The 21,089-nt window shown below is 41.7% G+C and overlaps 1 protein-coding gene across 1 annotated transcript in view; it reads left to right on the forward strand.

Moving 5' to 3' along the window:
- Nucleotides 1-21,089, forward strand: part of LOC135541153 (chemokine-like protein TAFA-2) — a 190,612-nt gene that overhangs the window by 162,353 nt on the left and 7,170 nt on the right. The window contains exons 3-4 of the mRNA XM_064967267.1: nt 1,565-1,714; nt 4,671-4,795. Of these exons, the coding sequence (XP_064823339.1) occupies nt 1,565-1,714; nt 4,671-4,795 (275 nt within the window). The remainder of the gene's footprint in view (nt 1-1,564; nt 1,715-4,670; nt 4,796-21,089) is intronic.

A 21,089-nucleotide genomic window follows, 5' to 3' on the forward strand; every position in this document is an offset into this window, starting at 1 on the left:
CAAATAGGTGCCCTTCTTTGTGAGGCATTGGGAAACCTTCCTGGTCGATGTTGAATCTATGTTTGAAATTCACTGTTTGACTGAAGGAACTTACATATAATTGTATGTGTGGAGTACAGAGATGGGGTAGTCATTCAAAAATCATGTCAAACACTATTATTGCACACAGAGTTATTCCATGCAACTTGTTAAGCACATTTTTACTCCTGAACCTATTTCGGCTTGCCACAAGAAAGGGGTTGAATACTTATTGACTCAAGACATTTCAGCATTTCATTTGTTATTAATTTGTAAAAAATGTAAAAAACATAATTGCATTTTGACTTTATGGGGTACTGTGTGTATGCCAGTTATAAAAATCTAAATGTTATGAATGTTTAATTCAGGCTATAACACAACAAAATGTGGAAAAAGTAAAGGGGTGTGAATACCTTTCGAAGGCACTGTACATATAAAGATTGTATATTTTACGTTTTGTTTACACAGCCAACATAAGAACCCAAATTAGATTTTCATTCTACGGTATATCCAGTTTTACATGTGACCCATCAGATTTGCGCATTCACACTGATGTAACCTCTGAAGTAGCACAGAGATGGAATGCTTATTTCCTGTCACTATTCCTTTAAAATGATGGGGTGGTTTTCATGGCAACGGCAGGTCATGTTCTACAAGAAAAACTGATATACACATCTAAACAGAGGTTGCATAAAGAGGATCAAGTTTGTATCAGGATTCAGATCCACTTTGGCTGCGCTTCACCAGGCAGTCAAATTCATATGTTTATTTCACTAATTGGTATTTTGACCAATCAGATCTTGCCGGAAAAAAATATCCGAATTGGGCTGCCTGTGTAAACGCAGCCATTTGGAGGCAGTATAAATCTAAAGTCAAAAGATCAGATTCCATGTGTTTCTTTGCTGTTTACACATTAGTGAAAAGATCAGATTGGTATCAGAAATGCTAATAATTAGCAAAATATCTGAAATGGGCTGCCTGTGTAAACGCAGCCATTTGGAGGCAGTATAAATCTAAAGTCAAAAGATCAGATTCCATGTGTTTCTTTGCTGTTTACACATTAGTGAAAAGATCAGATTGGTATCAGAAATGCTAATAATTAGCAAAATATCTGAAATGGGCTGCCTGTGTAAACGCAGCCATACACTCTGTGTAGGGTTCAAATATGGACTTCAAAGCCAGTTCCACTGCTTTAAAAAAAGTATTCCCCTCTTACCAGGGACTGATTTAGAATTGGATACCAGGTGGGTGCAATTAATTATGAAGTAGAACAGAAAACCAGCAGTTTCTGGACCTCGCACGATTTGAATACCCCTGCCCTATATAGTGCTCTAAAGTGCCCTAATCTGACCAGAGCCCTATGTGGCAGCCCTATGTGACTCTTGTCAAACATGGATCAAACATGCATAGTGCATTAAGGAGAATAGGGTAATTTGAGATATGTCCTTACAGACACAGCTTTAGCCTACGTGGTCTGCTGTCTGCAGGAGCTGGGTGGATGTACATGGAGACATGAACATGGAGCCATCTCTGTTTGTGTTTGCAGTGCATGTCAAAGCAGGGACCTGTGAAGTGATCGCCGCCCACCGCTGCTGCAACAAGAACAAGATTGAGGAGAGATCCCAGACGGTCAAATGTTCCTGCTTCCCCGGACAGGTTGCCGGGACAACAAGAGCGGCTCCATCTTGTGTGGACGGTACGCTCATTCTTTATTTGTATATATACAGTTGAAGTCGGAAGTTTACATATACCTTAGCCAAATACATTTAAACTCAGTTTTTCACAATTCCTGACATTTAATCCTAGTAAAAAATTCCCTGTCTTAGGTCAGCTAGGATCACAACTTTATTTTAAGAATGTAAAATGTCAGAATAATTGTAGAGAGAATGATTCATTTCAGCTTTTATTTCTTTTGTCACATTCACAGTGGGTCAGAAGTTTACATACACTCAATTAGTATTTGGTAGCATTGTCTTTAAATTGTTTAACTTGGGTCAAACGTTTCGAGTAGCCTTCCACAAGCTTTTATTGTGGGTGTATTTTGGCCCATTCCTCCTGACAGAACAGGGGTAACTGAGTCAGGTTTGTAGGCCTCCTTGCTCACACACACACCTTTTCAGTTCTGCCCACACATTTTCTATGGGATTGAGGTCAGGGCTTTGTGGTGGCCACTCCAATACCTTGACTTTGTTGTCCTTAAGCCATTTTGCCACAACTTTGTAAGTATGCTTGGGTTCATTGTCCATTTGGAAGACCCATTTGCGACCGAGCTTTAACTTCGTGACTGATGTCTTGAGATGTTGCTTCAATATATCCACATTATTTTCCTACCTCATGATGCCACCTATTTTTTAAAGTGCATCAGTCCCCCCTGCAGCAAAGCACCCCCACAACAGGATGCTGCCATGAAGCACCCCCATGCTTCGAGGTTGGGATGATATTCTTCAGCTTGCAAGGTTTTTCCTCCAAACATCACGATGGTCATTATGGCCAAACAGTTATATTTTTGTTTCATCAGACCAGAGGACAATTCTCCAAACAGTATGATCTTTGTCCCCAGCTGCAGTTGCAATTCGTAGCCTGGCTTTTTAATAGCGTTTTTGGAGCAGTGGCTTCCTCCTTGCTGAGCAGCCTTTTAGGTTATGTCGATATAGGAATCGTTTTACTGTGGATATATATACTTTTGTACCTGTTTCCTCCAGCATCTTCACAAGGTCCTTTGCTGTTGTACTGGGATTGATTTGCACTCTCTAGGAGACAGAACACGTCTCCTTCCTGAGCAGTATGACGGCTGCATGGTCCCATGGTGTTTATACTTGCGTACTATTGTTTATACAGATGAACGTGGTACCTTCAGGCATTTGGAAATTGCTCCCAAGGATGAACCAGACTTGTGGAGGTCTACAATTTTCTTTCTGGGGTCTTGGCTGATTTCTTTTGATTTTCCCATGATGTCAAGCAAAGAGGCACTGAGTTTGAAGGTATGCCTTGAAATACATCCACAGGTACACCTCCAATTGACTGAAATTATGTCAATAAGCCTATCAGAAGCTTCTAAAGCCATGACATCATTTTCTGGAATTTTCAAAGCTGTTTAAAGGCACAGTCAACTTAGTGTATGTAAACTTCTGACCCACTGGAATTATGATACAGTGAATTATAAGTGAAATAATCTGCCAGTAAACATTTGTAGGAAAATTTACTTGTGTCATGCACAAAGTAGATGTCCTAACCGACTTGCCAAAACTATAGTTTGTTTAACTAGAAATTTGTGGAGGGGTTGAGAAGAAAGTTTGAATGACTCCAACCTAAGTATATGTAAACTTCCGACTTCAACTGTATATATTTTTATTGACAGGACAGTATTAGCAACACAGTAATTGGCAGTACACTGTTCCAAAACCGGTCTTGTATCACACATGTATCACTCAGAATTAGTGCGGTTTCAAATGATTATCAATCATCAACAATTCAAAATTTGACTTGGGTAAGATATTTTCTTCTACTATTACGTTTAGTCACTAATACATTTTCCTGCATCTACCGATCAATCTAAACAAAATGCTGGAAAATCTAAAAAAAAGCTTAAAAACATCCCAATATAGGTAAATTTTGGACAGAGTTATTTTTACCTAGCGTATCCCAAACTTGGCAAATTTAGCAATTTGTTCTAATATTTACAGAATTGTGTTATATAATGTTATACTAAAATATGAAAGGGAAATTGATATTTGCAGTGTAAAAACTTAACAGGATGAACATTTATAAAATTTACTCTCACGGGTGTAAAAGGAACTCTGGAAGCATCACCCCAAATATGCCAGGCTTTGGATTACCCAAACATGGGTTATTTTAATCATCAGTTGGGTTTGTATTCACTTTCATTCTGGATTGACCCAGCAGATGGGTATCTTGTTTATAATAGGTTATTTTCAGGAGGCTTGGCCTATTGGAGTCGTGGCTTTCAGGTAGGTATTTTTGGCAACCAGTGAGAGTAAATGTCATTCCTGTTCATCATGTTACATTTGTACACTGAAAACTTACGTTTCAGGCTGTCTGCTGTCTGTCTATCACTAGAAACAATAAAGCCTGGTGTGCTGATGCGCTTGCTCTTTGAAGTATAGTGGGCCAGGTCATTTAATATCATGTCAACAGAGGCCCCTGCGACAGGTGAATCGATCCCTATCCTCTGTACTGTAATGGCTCTAACAGTAGCTTCCTCCCACGTTGACACCACTGACTGAAGCTTTAGAAATGTCAAGGGAAACCCTAGCCTCTGCCAGCCTCCTCAGAGGCAGCTGTAGACCTTGGAGGCCTGTTCTGCTCCCACTGTGCCAGTCTGTGTTTTGCCCTCCTGCCACTTTGTTCATCAGCTTAACATTGACCCACACCCTGTAATTCACTCCTGGAAACACACAGCTCAGCCAGTCAGTCAGGCATCCAGGCAGTCAGCTCGCAGTCATGGAGGATCTCTCTCTACTCTACTGTCAGTCATGGATCAAAAGGCTTCACTCTCACAGACATGTTTGTAGAAACAGATGTCTTGTTGTGGGTTCAGTTGTTACAGTACTCTAGTAGAGGAAGTGTCTTTTCACCGCCTTGTGATGTGCACATATTAACTGGTTGCATTCCTCTCTCTTTGCCTCTTGCAGCATCCATAGTTGCACAGAAGTGGTGGTGCCAGATGCATCCATGTATGGATGGGGAGGAGTGTAAAGTGTTGCCTGACCTGAAAGGCTGGAGCTGCAGTACAGGAAACAAAGTAAAGACGACGAAGGTGGGTGCATAATGTAAGAAAATGCATCACATGTCCCGTTATAACACATACATTTATTTTATTTTATACATTTGCAAAAATGTCTAAAAACCTATTTTCGATTTGTCATTATGGGGTGTTGTGTGTAGATTGATGAGGGATTTAAAAATATATATATATATTTTATAATAAGTCTGTAACATAACAAAATGTGGAAAAAGTCAAGGGGTCTGAATACTTTCCAAATGTACTCTATGTACTCATAAGTGTACACATGTACACATGTGCACTTACACACACACACACACACGCACACAGGGCACATGTGCTCACAAACACACACACAAACACGCTAGGGATGTGACACTTTTTTTTGTTAACGTTTAAACTGCCCCCAAAAAATGTTTTTCAGTTGAAATGGTATGAAAAATTCAAAAAAATCCTTTTTGAATTCACAATGCAGAATATGGTCCTGTTGCGAATGACCGCTAGGGGGCAATGCAGTTCTATCTACCGTAGTCATATAATGAACAAGAATATAAACGCAACATGCAAATATTTAAAATATTTTACTAAGTTACAGTTTATATTAGGAAATCAGTCAATTGAAATAAATGAAGAAGCCCCTAATCTATGGATTTCACATGACTAGGCAGGGGGAGGGGAGGCCTTCGAGGGCATAGATTAGGGGCTAATTCCCACCCACTGGGGAGCCAGGCCCAGGGTTTTAGCTGATAAGCCCTGGGCCTGTGGGACAAGGCACACATGCGTATGTCTATCTGTGGTACCAGTCAGGAATTTGGACACACCTACTAATTGAGATTTTTGTTTTGTTTTGACTATTTTCTGCATTGTGGAGTGGTGGTGAGGACATCAGAACTGTGGAATGGCACGTGCAGTCATGTAGTAAGCGAAGGAGTGTTGAACAGATCAACAGATTACTCGCTAGCTAACATTACGTGTAGGATCTGTGTAGTAATATTATTCGTATCTCAGAGCCATTTGCATTGCTAGTTACAGCCTAATGAAAGCTAGCTAGCTAACATCGAACCGAGTTAGTTATCTTTGACTACCTGTAGATTCATGCAGGGTAGTAACATTATGAGTTGAGAGTATGGTTCATTGCTTAGCTAGCTACATGTCTAAACAGACGATACCACTATGCAAGTAACCATTTTACTGTACCATTTACACCTTCTGTATCCTGTGCATGTTACAAATAAAGGTTGATTTTATTTGATATAGTGTGGGTTTATCAGAGATGGTAATTTGAAGAACAACATGGACCAAAGTCAAATTAGGATATAACGTTAGGCCAATGAAACAGTGTCCAAGTTAAAAATATTCTCTGGTAGAATGCCCTGCTTTTATTTCGTCACACTCATAGCCATTAGCTATGTTCTCTTATTAGCTCGCCCTTAACTTGTAGTTACTGTTAGCTAGCTAGCTAACAACCTATAAACGAACCTAAACATTACTTAGAAAGTGGATTTTATTTGCCTGGTTTGATAGATTGACCTATATAAACTTTATTTTTAAGCACATGGGTTTATGGTGTTAAAATACACCAGTTATGCTTTTTTGGACCACCAGTCTGTGTTACTCAACTGTAGTGTATGACGTACCATTTTCTAGCTCTAAGTCAATCATTTTATCCAATGTAAAAAAACACAATTTCAAATTTTGCTACCTAATACCGAATCAAGCCGGTCGGTCACATTTTAGAGTGGCCTTTTATTTTCCCCAGCACAAGGTGCACCTGTGTAATGTACATTCTGTTTAATCAGCTTCTTGATATCCCACACCTGTCAGGTGGATGGATTATCTTGGCAAAGGAGAAGTGCTCAGTAAGAGGGGTGTAAACAAATTTGTACACCACATTTTAAAGAAATACGCCTTTTGAGTATATGGAAACGGTCTGGGATTTTTTATTTCAGCACATGAAACATGCGACCAACACTATACATGTTGCGTTTACATTTTTTGTTCAGTGTAGATATGTCATTGGGGAACTGAAGCTGATATCCTCAACCATTGACAATGGCGGCATATCACTTGCAATCATTTCTGTAATCAGCACTGTGATTTCTTTCACTCCGTCCTTTATCGCACTTCTTGCATATGAAGCTGTCTAATGCGCTGGTGCCAGAAACTGTTTGAGTCTCACGGTGCATCCCTTGTAGATGGTTAAGCGTTGCACCTGTACTACCATTACTGTACCTAAATTCCACCCGGCAAAGTTGACATTTCATCTCTTTCTCATTTAACTTTTCAATGTATTGCCAAAAAGGACTTCAAATCAAATCAAAGTGTATTCGTCACATGCGCCGAATACAACAGGTGTAGTAGACCTTACCTACAGGCTCTAACCAATAGTGCAAAAAAGGTGTTAGGTGAACAATAGGTAAGTAAATAAATAAAACAACAGTAAAAAGACAGGCTATATACAGTAGCGAGGCTACATACAGACACCGTTTAGTCAGGCTAATTGAGGTAGTATGTACATGTAGATATGGTGGTGGGTGGTGGGACACAATGCAGATAGCCCGGATGGCCAATGCAGATAGCACTTCGCTACCGTCGCTTGCCTTCCCTTGCCGTTTTTCCAACTGTAAATGACAATGACGTGTGGAGCGCTTTATATCCATGGAAAATAATTTGACAGATGCATACTATCCTATTAACTTTACATCATTGTTGCATTAGGTATTTGTTTCATAAAAATGTGCCGTTAGTGCACTCCAAAAAATGCTGAGTTAAAAACAATTATTAAAAACAGTTATTTTGACCCAGCCAGTTGGGTTGTTGATGTTGGGTTATTGAGCTATGATCCACCTGGTAAGATCAGAAGACTGGAGGCATGGCTTAGTAGAGGCATGTCCCAAAGTTGTCAAAGTTAGCAATTTGTTTGAATATTTACATAATAGTGTTATAAATGTTATATTAAAATATGTGATGTACTAAAATGGATCAAAAGTGGATCAATAACCCAACTAAGTGACCCAACTCTCTGGGTCAAAAATTGCCCAACTTGTGGTATGTCCACTATTTACCCAGCACTGGGTTGTTTTTAACTCAGCATTTTTTTGTATTTTTTAGTAGTGTGGTAGTTTTTTGATAACTGTACTATGATTTTAATTCTGTGATTTTAGGTTAAAAAACAATGTACGTTAACAATCCCAATTTCGTTTAAATGTTAGTTCACACCCCTATTACACACACAACAGGTTTTGCTTCCTCTAAAGCCCACCATGACATAGAATCTTCAGTAACTAAAGTTGTTGATTTATCTTCTACAGAACCAACTGTAAAGTATAAGTCAAAGTCAACAGACGCTGAGATGCGATAGTCCGGCGTTCCATTGTGACATAGCTACATGGCTCTGAGACACCATCCGCTGACACACACAGCCCAAACCGCAACTCTCCGCAAATTCCTAAGTGCAATTTTTCTGGTAAACGTCCTCTCTTCATTTGAATGTGTTCACAGTTGTAGAAATTGCTTGAGCTGCGCTGAGAATTCGAAAAGTATGAAATCCAACAGTTCAATATTCTAGAAAACTGCTGTGCTCACGCATACAGTACATGTTTTGAATTTGCTAGACGCAAATACGATCGAAAAGGCAAAATTCTACTGAGATACTGAAAAAATATATGTATATTGAAAGAACAGTATCTAGAGATTGCAAGGAGAGACCACCACACACGCACTTATGCACTTATTCATCCAATTCAATTTTTGTAGAAAAGTGTCATTCTGACGTACAATGCATGACCAAAAGTATGCTGACACCTGCTCGTCGAACATCTCATTACAAAAATCATGGGCACTAATATGGAGTTGGTCCCCCCTTTGCTGCCGTGTCAGCCTCCACTCTTCTGGGAAGGCTTTTCACTAGATGTTGGAACATTGCTGCGGGGACTTGCTTCCATTCACGACAAGAGCATTAGTGAGGTCGGCACTGATATTATGTAATTAGGCCCGGCTTGCTGTCTATGTTCCAATTCATTCCAAAGGCGGTTGATGGGGTTGAGATCAGGGCTCTGTGCAGGCCAGTGAAGTTCTTCCACACCAATGCCGACAAACCATTTCTGTATGGACCTCACTTTGTGCATGGGTGTATTGTTATGCTGAGACAGGAAACGTCATTCCCAAAATTGTTGCCACAAAGTTGTAGCACAGAATGGCCTAGAATGTCATTATATGCTGTAGCGTTAAGATTTCCCTCCACTGGAACTAAGGGGCTGTCACACCCTGACCATAGTTTGCTTTGTATGTTTCTATGTTTTGTTTGGTCAGGGTGTGATCTGAGTGGGCATTCTATGTTGTGTGTCTAGTTTGTCTGTTTCTGTGTTTGGCCTGATATGGTTCTCAATCAGAGGCAGGTGTTAGTCATTGTCTCTGATTGGGAACCATATTTAGGTAGCTTGTTTGGTGTTGGGTTTTGGGGGTTATTGTTCCTGTCTCTGTGTTTGCACCAGATAGGGCTGTTTTGGTTTTTCACATTTCTTGGTTTTGTTAGTCTATTCATGTATATTTTATTTATTAAAGAACTATGAATAATAACCACGCTGCGTTTTGGTCCGCCTCTCCTACGACACAAGAAAACCGTTACAGAATCACCCACCACAACAGGACCAAGCGGTGTGGTGACAGGCAGCAGGAGCAGCGAAGTATGGACTATACTACTTGGGAGGAAATAGACAGGTGGGCGGTCGACCCAGGGAGAGTGCCGTAGTCCGCCTGGGATTTGCTGGAGCAGTGCGAGGAGGGTTATAGGAGAATGGAGTTGGAGAGACGAGCACGGCGACGCGGGCGGAAGCCCGAGAGTCAGCCCCAAAAATTTCTTGGTGGGGGCACACAGGGAGTATGTCGAAGCCAGGTAGGAAACCTGCGCCAACTTCCTGTGGTTACCGGGGGGCTAGAGTGACCGGGCAGGCACCATGTTATGCTGTGAAGCGCACGGTGTCCCCAGTGCGGGTGCATAGCCCGGTGCAGTACATACCAGCTCCGCGTATCGGCCGGGCTAGAGTGGGCATCGAGCCAAGTGCCATGAAGCCGGCTCTACGCATCTGGTCTCCAGTGCGTCTCCTTGGGCCGGCTTACATGGCACCAGCCTTGCGCATAGTGTCCCCGGTTCGCCTGCATAGCCCAGTGCGGGCTATTCCACCACGCCGCACTGGCAGGGCGACCGGGACCATTCAACCGGGTAAGGTTGGGCAGGCTCGGTGCTCAAGAGCTCCAATGCGCCTGCACGGTCCGGTCTATCCGGTACCACCTCCACGCACCAGCCCTCCGGTGGCAACCCCTCGCACCAGGCTGTCTCTCCATCTCATCCCTACAGCTGCTCCCGCCTGTCCAGCGCTGACAGAGCCTTCCTCCTCTCCAGCGCTGCCAGAGTCTCCCGCCTATCCGGCACTGCCGGAGTCTCCCGCCTGTCCAGCGCTGCCGGAGTCTGAGGCGCCAGAGTTCCTAAGCTCAGAGGCGCCAGAGCACCCGCCCCTCTGTCCCGAGCTGCCAGAGCTTCCGCCCCTAGGTCCCGAGCTGCCCCTCTGTCCCGAGCTGCCCCTCTGTCCAGTGGGGTCATTTAGAAGGGTTGCCGTGGTTAGGAGGCCACGGAAGCGGACAATGGGGTGGACTGAGACTATGGTGAAGTGGGGGCCACGTCCAGCACCAGAGCCGCCACAGTGGACAGATGCTCATCCAGACCCTCCCCAATAGGTTCAGGTTTTGCGGCCGGAGTCCGCACCTTGGGGGGGGGGGGGTACTGTCACACCCTGACCATAGTTTGCTATGAGAAAACCGTTACAGGGGCCTAGCCCAAATCATGAAAAACAGCCACAACAAACTTTACACTTGGCACCATGCATTTGGGCAGGTCACGTTCTCTGGGCCAAACCCGTATTTGTCTATCGGACTGCCAGATGGTGAAGGCTGATTCATCACTCCAGAGAGTCCAATCGCGGCGAGCTTTAAACCACTCCAGCCGATGGTTGGCATTGCGCATGGTGATCTTAGGCTTGTGTGTGGCTGCTCGGCTGTGGAAACCCATATCATGAAGCTCCTGATGAAGTTCTTGTGCTGACGTTGGAACTTAGTTTGGAACTTGTTAGTGAGTGTTGCAACCAAGGACTATTTTTATGCGCTATGCGCTTCAGCACTCACCGGTCCCATTCTGTAAACTTGTGTGGCCTACCACTTCGTGGCTGAGCCGTTGTTGCTCCTAGACATTTCCTCTTCACAATAACAGCACTTACAGTTGACCAGTGCAGCTCTTGCAGGCCAGAAATTTGATGAACTGACTTGTTGGAAAGGTGGTATCCTATGACAGTGCCACGTTGAAAGTCACTGAGCTCTTCAGTAGCTCTTCAGTAAGGCCATTCTACTGCCAATGTTTGTCTATGAAGATTGCATGACTGTGTGCTTGATTGTATACACCTGTCAGCAACGGGTGTGGCTGGAATAGATGAATCCACTAATTTAAAGGGGTGTCCACATACTTATGTATATATAGTGTACATATGACAGCTTGACAGTAGTCTCTAGTGATGAAGATGAACAATAAGCCTCCTGAAATAGAAAATGCACGTCTAAGGCTAAGACTACTGTATTTCCCAGCTCCGACAGGGGCTGAAAACATGCCCACCTAGGAGCACCAACATTATCCTTAAACATCTCTTCCTGCCTGCCTACTGGTGTACAGAAAACTCTCATGCTTCCTTCTGACCCACTTGCATTTGGCACTTGGATAAGAGAACAGGATTGGGTCGGGGCCTGCCCTTGAAAACATTTGGGTAGTCTTGGATGTAACTTCGAGAGAGTCAGCGAGGAAGCAAAACATTGGCAAAAAAGAGAAGATAAACCTCAACAATAAACAAGCTGAGCCATGCAGGTGGATGTTCAGAGCAGGATAGGGTGACTTCCAGAGATTAATAGAGGCTATGTGTGTCTGTGCTTTAGGGTGAGCGTGGGGTGGGTTAGGAGGGGGTTGTTTGTGACACAGTGGGCCCAGAGCCATCCATCACGACCCAGTGTTTGACTCACCAAACACCTGTACTTGAGCTGCCTTCTCCATTATTCATTGTGCTGAGGGCTTGGATGAGGCAGACCTTTTTATTTTAGCCAAGTTAATAATGTATACCCCTTCTCTCTCAAAGAGGGAGACAGAGAGGCAGGCAGGCATAGAGGCATGTGGCCTGGGGTGCAGGTGGCTGCTACAGTACTAGGGTTGGGAGGTATCCAGATTTTCCACATCGTCATACCGTCCTTTTCTCATCCCCAGATTTAAGGTATTACCGCTTTAGTACACAATCAGCCGCTTAAAAACGCAAAAAAAAGCCCATTGGGCGTCGATTACTATATAGAATGCTAACAAAATTAGCACAACTACAAGTGCATTTCCATAGAGCTTCCCAGTCTTATATGCTAACGAGCACAAATGAAAATCAACTAATTGCAAAAACAGGCAATCTAGCTCATAAAGTTATACAAGTATAGGTAGTATCTACGAATGTCATTTTTGGCGAGTTTGCAAATGTAAGCAAGTGTGAATGAGAGACATTGATTGTGCAAATGAACAACATTTTGAGGGATAGAGCTTTTGTAAAAATGTACTTTTCATAGCAGGTTTACGTGAATTTACCCAGCAGATTATGGTAATTCATGTTGCAGGTTAGGAGAATTATGATAAGATAAGGAAAATTGTTAGGGTTAGCTAAAATGCACAAAAAAAACATTTGACGTCAATTTGACAAAAGCTGTATCTTATCTAGACATGAAATCACACTTTATTACCATTAGGGCCAAGAACGGAGAGGAGAAAAAACTAAAGGAAATTAAGATACCAGTGGCAGCTGTACAGATAACTCATCGCACTTTGACTTCTCAAACATGGCAGAAAGCTAACACTATATGATGCCATATCCCCTTATTACTTTAGTTACTGTAACTAGCAAATTATATTGAATACACAGCTAGACTCACCAGCTTCCGCTTTCTCCCGTTGTGCTATTTACAAAGAAACACGTGACTGGCTCCGCTGTTCAGGAGAACTATGGTAAGCTTCATAATGTAAAATCATGTGACAGGTGAAATGAAGAAAACGCAAACTGCTTTATATCCTAACGAATTGCACAATCCAATCAATCCCATAGAAAAGTTGCAGGCAGAACTGAAAAGGTGTGTGTGTGTGAGCAAAGGAGGCCTACAAACCTGACTCAGTTACACCAGCTCTGTCAGGAGAAATGGGCCAAAATTTACCCACTTATTGTGGGAGCTTGTGGAAGGCTACACAAAACATTTGACCCAAGTTAAACAATTTAAAGCCATGCTACCAAATACTAATTGAGTGTATGTAAACTTCTGACCAACTGTGAATGAAAGAAATAATAGCTGAGACAGGGAATTTTTACTAGGATTAAATGTCAGGAATTGTGAAAAACTGAGTTTAAATGTATTTGGCTAAGGTGTATGTAAACTTCCGACTTCAACTGTACATTGATTGGTTGATGAATGTTTATGCTACACAAAGATAAATAAAACTAAACCAATCTGTTAGTAGTCAGACTTATTGCACCAGTTACTGGGATGGTTGTTCCAATTTAGATCGTTGAGGTTCTTTCATTATTCAATCCTCCCTATTCTGGCAGTGATTCTGAATTCATGTTGCGGGTGATTCCTCTTGTTGAATATCATAAATCTGGCTGGATTCCAATAGGAATTACACATAACTTTGCAAGTCAGTACAATGGGTCTCGCATGCCTGATGTGACCTGTAAACCAGGGGTTTCCTAACACAACTGTGTTAGCTTTTATTTAACCAGTGCTTATTTTGTAATCGGGAAGTGCCGGAACAAAAAGTGAGAGCAAGAGTGGGGTGACCTGGGGAGCTCCGAGGTACCGGAACGCATGAGAAAAATATTACCTCTAAAATAAAGCTTTGAATGCATAGCATCGCATTTGCTTTGTGGCATAGATGAGTAGAGGCACTTACAGAGGTTGCACACATGGGAAACATTTTTATGTGGCCTAGGGTCCGGTAAATTTTGGGTCTTTTATAAACGCAATTCATATTTTTTTACATGACTAGAGACTTTGGCATAATCTGTTTTGATGGCGCATTCAACTAGGAACTCTGAGCTGGGAAATCTCTGACTTTTGACGTCAGTGTGATCAAGACAACTGGGAAATCGTGAAAAAACGAGCTCCAACTGGGATTATTTTTTTTGGAACGGTCATCCAATTCAGAATTCCAAGTGAGGAACTCTGGCCTCTTTCTAGAGCTCAGACTTTCCAACCTGAAGATCACTAACGTCATAATTTATTTTTTCCCTCCAGATTTCCCAGTTGTCTTGAAAGCACCATAATACTGCACACATGATCGAAATGACACACTACTTTGACGCTGACTGAGAATCTGAGATCAATGAAAATGACCTTGTCTTGAATCCATCATTAGCCTAGGCTAGGTGTGTGGAGGCACATATTGTATGCTACAATATGAAGAGGAAATGATAGTCCTAAAAACAAATCCAGTTTCACTGACTCTCCCAATGATGCGCAGCTCACTTGCTGGTGATGGCCTATGCTCTCATTCGAAAAGCCTCTCTCTTGTTTTACTTTGTAAAACAATATTTGGAAGGTGTCCAAATATTTTGGTAGGCTACAGCCTTCTCTTTTCAGCAGGAGCCATTTGCTTTCTAACCTTTGTTTCCCAACGATTGAAGGCTTTTTGAAATACTGCGAATAGCCAGTTTTGTCTGCATGCTGTTTGGTCACTGACAGATTGCAGAGTGTTCCCAACTGTAGGCTATGCCTTGTTATCGGACTACACTCCACAGCTAGGCTATTTGTAAAATAAGCTATCGATCCTCTGTGGTAGTTTTTTTGCCACTGCTCTTTCAGAACAGACAGCGGTACTGTCGCTCAATAACTTCGGCAGCTCCTCCAGAACCCTTTGCAAAACTATGATTCTATTAGGAAATACATTTTGAAGTGCAATGCTGAAGAGATTAAAGTTGCAGGCTCATGTCTATCAGAGCAGAAGGGGATAGATCATAGAAAGTGAATTTCAATCTAGTTATGTGATTTTTACATTGAACGAGAGGTACCGATTCCTGACAAATAGGTTCTGGAACAAAACAGTCCAAAACCTTCAAGGTGCCGGATCCTGTTCCAGCAGGATCTGGCTCGAATTAAGCCCTGGGTATAACTAGGCCCTCAACGAGGACTTATGATATACAGAAAAGGTCAAAGTTTGGACACACCTACTCATTCAAGTGTTTTTCTTTATTTTACCATTTTGTACATTGTAAAATAGTAGTGAAGACATCAAAATCAAAAGTGTTAACCAAATCCATATATATGTTATATTTGTAACAACGTTCTTCTGTTGAAGGAGGAGCGGACCAAAATGCAGCGTGGTGGTTACTCATGTTTATTAATGAAAATACGACTAGACATGAAATAACTGAATGTACAAAACAACAGACGGAACGTGAAAAACTTTACAGCCTATCTGGTGAACATAAACACAGAGACAGGAACAATCACCCACGAAACACTCAAAGAATATGGCTGCCTAAATATGGTTCCCAATCAGAGACAATGATAATCACCTGACGGATTGAGAACCGCCTCAGGCAGCCATAGACTATGCTAGACACCCCACAAAACCCCAAGACAAAAACACACCACAATAACCCATGTCACACCCTGGCCTGACCAAATAAATGAAGATAAACATAATATATTTCGACCAGGGAGTGACAATATTTGAGATTCTTCAAAGTAGCCACCCTTTGCGTTGATGACAGCTTTACACACGCTTGGCATTCTCTCAACTAGCTTCATGAGGAATGCTTTTTCCAACAGTCTTTAAGGAGTTCCCACATATATTGAGCACTTGTTGGCTGCTTTTCCTTCACTCTGCGGTCCAACTCATCCCGAAACATCTCAATTGGATTGAGGTTGGGTGATTGTGGAGGCCAGTTCATCTGATGCAGCACTCCATCACTCTCCTTTTTGGTGAAATAGCCCTTACACAGCCTGGAGGTGTGTTTTGGGTCATTATCATGTTGAAAAACAAATTATAGTCCCACTAAGCGCAAACCAGACGGCGTATCGCTGCAGAGTGCTGTGGTGGCCATGCTGGTTAAGTGTGCCTTGAATTCAACATAAATCACCAACAGTGTCACCAGTAAAGCACCTTCACAACATCACACCTCCTCCTCCATACTTCACAGTGGTAACCACACATGCTGAGATCATCCGTTCACTTACTCTTCATCTCACAAAGACACGGCGGTTGGAACCAAAAATCTAACTTTTGGACTCATCAGACCAAAGGACATATTTCCACCGGTATAATGTCAATTGCTCGTTTTTCTTGGCCCAAGCAAGTATCTTCTTCTTATTGGTGTCCTTTAGTGATGGTTTCTTTGCAGCAATTCAACCATGGCCCGATTCACGCTGTCTCCTCTGAACAGTTGATGTTGTGATGTGTCAGTTACTTGCACTCTGTGAAGCATTTATTTGGGCTGCAGTTTCTGAGGCTAGTAACTATAGGTGCAGTTAATGCAAATGAACACTTTCTGTCTCCTAGAGATGAACGTACTTTGGTGCGAAAAGTGCAAATCAATCCCTGAACAACAGCACAAGACCTTGTGAAGATGCTGGAGGAAACAGGTACTTTTTGGGTTACCACATGAATCCATATGTGTTATTTCATAGTTATGATGTCTTCACTTTTATTGTACAATGTAGAAAGTACAAATAAAGAAAAACCCTTGAATGAGTAGGTGTGTCCAAACTTTTGACTGGTACTGTATATAATATATCCAATGAATCCTTTAATTGTAAAGGCTAATAACGCTGGTGGAAATGTTCATATAGGGTTCTAGGGAGAACCTTTAGAATGATAAAATAGTTTTTGTTAGAACCCTTCACAGAGGGTTCTAGGTAGAACCATATACAGGGGATTCTACTAAGAACACATATACGGTTTTTAGGTAGAACTGTCTGCAAAGGGTTCTACCTAGCACCAAAACGGGCTCCCGCATGAGAACAAACCAAAGAACCCTGTATAGTTCCACATAGTACCTTTTTCTAAGAGTGCAGGGGTTAGAAGCCTGTCAGTAAGGTCATGAGTCATACCCTCACCCCCGCTTTCACATCATATCAATCAACACACATTGCACCTAACAAGCGGTGCACAGAGCCAATTCTCAGGAAGGTATTAATTATGTTAATTTAGAAATAATTACCTGGATGTTGGTGATGAGAAGATGTAAGGTTGTATAAGACCTATACAAAGGGCTTACTGTGTTTGGACTAAGAGCTGAGTGGAATAGCTTGAATGAATCCGGGACCTTAGGACCCATGGCCGTTGTTTGTATACAGTAGGTCCACTGTCGTGTAAGAGTTTACTTTTTATTCATTGTAAGCCTTGCCACACGTGATGTTACGTGGTTGAGAACTCAATGCTAGTGCAGATATGTCAATCCCACTGTGTCAATCAAATCCTATTGTAGTTTGATAAAAAATAATTTGACAGGTTTGAGAGGGTTAAAGGAAAACCAAAAATGATATTTTAGTATTTATTTCTTTAGTCCATTGTTGATATAGATCCAAAATGTTTTCTGCGCCAGCAATCAAGTTTTCACTATATTTAACTTTCAAAATACAGAAATACAGCTGGTATGATGCATTTCACATCATATTTTTTTCCCTTTAAGCGCTGGGGGTTCGAGTGTAACAGTTTGCTAACAGTTTCATATATCCCATTCCATGATATCATGGCAATGGATGAGGCCTATATGTAAATGTGGGCCCACAGTAATGTGTATGATTCAATATGTAAAGCTGTGTGAAATCATATCCTCCTTTCAAAACAATTTCATAGCAAACATTTACACACATTAGCTTTTCCATTTCATTTTTACCACAGACAATGTGCCTCTAACAGCAATTGAATTAAAACTTATTCAGGATTGGAGGGTCACCTGCGGGACAGTTGAGCTAACGTAGGCTAATGCGATTACCATGAGGTTGTAAGTAACAAGAAAGTTTCCCGGGACATAGACAAAGCATCCTTCACTCATGCTGCCAAACATACCCTTGTAAAACTGACCATCCAGTTTACAGATCACTGCACCTGTACTTGGCCTATCTGTAAACAGCCCATCTATCTACCTACCTCATCCCCATACTGGTATTTATTTATTTATTTTGCTCCTTTGCACCCCAGTATCTCTACCTGCACATTCATCTTCTGCCGATCAACCATTCCAGTGTTTAACTGCTATATTGTAATTACTTTGCGACCATGGCCTATTTATTTCCTTTTAACTTACCTCATTTGCACTCACTGTATATAGACTTTTTGTTTTCTTTTGTTCTACTGTATTAGTGACTCTGTTTTGTTTATTCCACAACTCCGTGTTGTTGTATGTGTCGAATTGCTACGCTTTGTCTTGGCCAGTTCGCAGTTGCAAATGAGAACTTGTTCTCAACTAGCCTACCTGGTTAAATAAAGATGAAATAAATAAAAAATAAAATATCTGATATTGGCAGACAGCTTAAATTCTTGTTAATCTGACTGCACTGTCCAATTTACAGTAGTATTACAGTGGAAGAATACCATGCTATTGTTTGAGGAGAGTGCACAGTTTTGAAAAGTTATTAATAAACAATTTAGGCACATTTGGGCAGTCTTGATACAACATTTTCAACAGAAATGCAATGGTTCGTTGGATCAGTCGGAAACGGTGCACACACACTGATTCCATCTAGTGGCCAACATATAAATTGCACCTGGGCTGGAATAATACATTATGGCCTTTCTCTTGCATTTCAAAGATGGTACAAAAAAAGGGTGGGGTTTTCTTTTACCAGATCTAATGTGTTATATTCTCCTACATTCCTTTCACATTTCCTCAAACTTCAAAGTGTTTCCTTTCAAATGGTACCAAGAATATGCATATCCTTGCTTCAGGCAGTTAGATTTGGGTATGTCATTTTATGCGAAAATTGAAAAAAAAGGGGCAATTTTTGCAATTCTACACATTTTGCCATATCTTATGTGTGTTCATATGATACCTGAGTGACTCAACAAAATCAATGGAGACTCCCTGGGGTGCAATGCCTCTGGGCACGTGATCTGGCCATGATAAGTACAAGATGTAGATAGCTGGTTAGCTGAACTAACCTGCTAGCTAACATGGGCTAGCTGATCAACTGGACATTTCTGACAGGTTATAAATAGCTTTCTAATGTCTGTCAGTGAATGACATTCCAAGACGATGACTGCCCATGCACTACCACATTTCAAAAGCCTGACTGAGTCCCCCACAAAAAACAACAATTAGCCATCTGCCTTTTGAGTATGGCTGATATACATCCTTCTAATAGTTTGGGAGATAAAAGATACCATCTGGTAATTCCATCAATACCGAAGTAGTCAATATATGGCCTGAAAGATGCCCTAAATCATTGTATCGATCATTGATCTGTTTCTTAAGGCCCTTGAGGCTCTGTCTGAAATCTGAGATTGACTCTGCAGTTTGGGCTTTCAGGGCACCAGTAAAGACAGTAGAATGAGACCCTCCACCTTTTGATGACTCTTTTACAACTTTCACAGATAGACAAGACACTTTCTGTAGGCAAGCCAATAATTGACTATATTTCACTGCATAGAACCCCTAAAAGATTATGAAATCCGTACAGTCGATAAGTAGAGAACAAAATCAAAATAACAAAGATTGTGCTTCTTTATCAGTAGTAAGCATTTGTTTTTTGTCCGTGAAGCTTTGAATCGGGTTAGTTTGAGCCTGACTAGTCAAGTGCGGTCTTTTATCCCTTTATAGGCCTACACAGCTTAAGCATCAAAACCTCCTTTGTTCTTCTTTCCATTCGTGTGGTTCGCCCACTGGTAACCCCGGTCTCCTCCACAAAACCCTCACATCAGCACCCAAAACTGCTCTCACATAACTAACATGCAAATTGTTTTTCATTATATGATTCTCTAGGTGTTTAAATCTGATCACATATTGCGTGGATATAACTAGAATTCCAATATGCAGCAGCATAGCAATATAATAAGAATATGTAACACCTTTTGTTGTCATATAGGTCTGGTTACTCGTTATGGGATATAAGTCAGGACTTATCCACTTTTTTGGCATTTCATTCTTCTAGTAGCTTCGTACTGTAGGATACATGCTTTGCCAATCTGTGGTGTAGCTAATGGTGAAACTGGATAACCTGCTGGCTTGTACGCATTGAGCCTCTTCTGTTTGAAGACTTCACGCAGTGTCCTGGAATGGAACCAAACCACACAGTCACTCCTCTCCACACGCACATACACACACGGCCAGCATCCTGACGAGTGTCACTGCTATGTGAAGATTAAACTGTGCCTCCTGAAACAGCGAGGGGTGAGTCTTATGTTCCCTCTTTCTGTGCCCGTGAACAAAATTACAGGCCGATGTATTTTTAGTTATTAGATGTTTGTGTGTGTGAAATCTGTTAGAGAGTGAGCCCCTCCATGGCCCGACTGGGATGAGGCATACCTTGGAACAGTGTGCTGTGGGGCACTGACACCTCATGTCACCTGACACTCCCGCTTTCCAGGCCAAGACCGTGGAGCCCCTGCCACTCGGTAATTGAATGACACTAATAGGTGCCCAGACACAAATAGGAACACCCATGCATGCGTGTGCCACTCTCTGATAACAAGCCCCACTTATAATTATGTATACTAGGGGCTCTAGTTTCAGCTGCTGTTAAGGCGGCGCTAGTGTCAAACACATGATAGTTTGCAATTTTGTCATGTAAACACTGGCACACTGGCATTTGAGCTCTAACACCAGGGTTGGTAAGTTACCTGTCTTGTATTAGCTTGCTTGCGCTGAGGTGGGAGGGTGGAAATATTTAATGTGTGTCATTAAAAACATGCACCAATGTGTCAATTTCAAGCAGCCTTACTGGTGATATTTAAGACTTACCAAAAGTGGAAATTTTAGTGGAAATGTTTAGGAACATTAAGTTATTGCGATAGACTGCGTATCGTTTTTCCTTGGTGTTGAATCCGCTTGTAGTCTAGGCTATATTTCCCTGTTCGTTTGTTTATCTTTCATGTAGCAAAGTCACAAACAGATCATATCAATGGCGATGGTAAACTATTCTTATTATAACGTTTGGGCAATGTCCAATTGTCAATGGCTCAAACACACAGTGAATTTTCGAAATGTGAATGCAATGTGTGCAGATGATTATTTCCATGTTGAAGCCAATGTTTGTTGTCACTAGGCCTATT

This window comes from Oncorhynchus masou, chromosome 6 (assembly GCF_036934945.1).
Source record: "Oncorhynchus masou masou isolate Uvic2021 chromosome 6, UVic_Omas_1.1, whole genome shotgun sequence".
Classification (NCBI taxonomy): domain Eukaryota; kingdom Metazoa; phylum Chordata; class Actinopteri; order Salmoniformes; family Salmonidae; genus Oncorhynchus; species Oncorhynchus masou.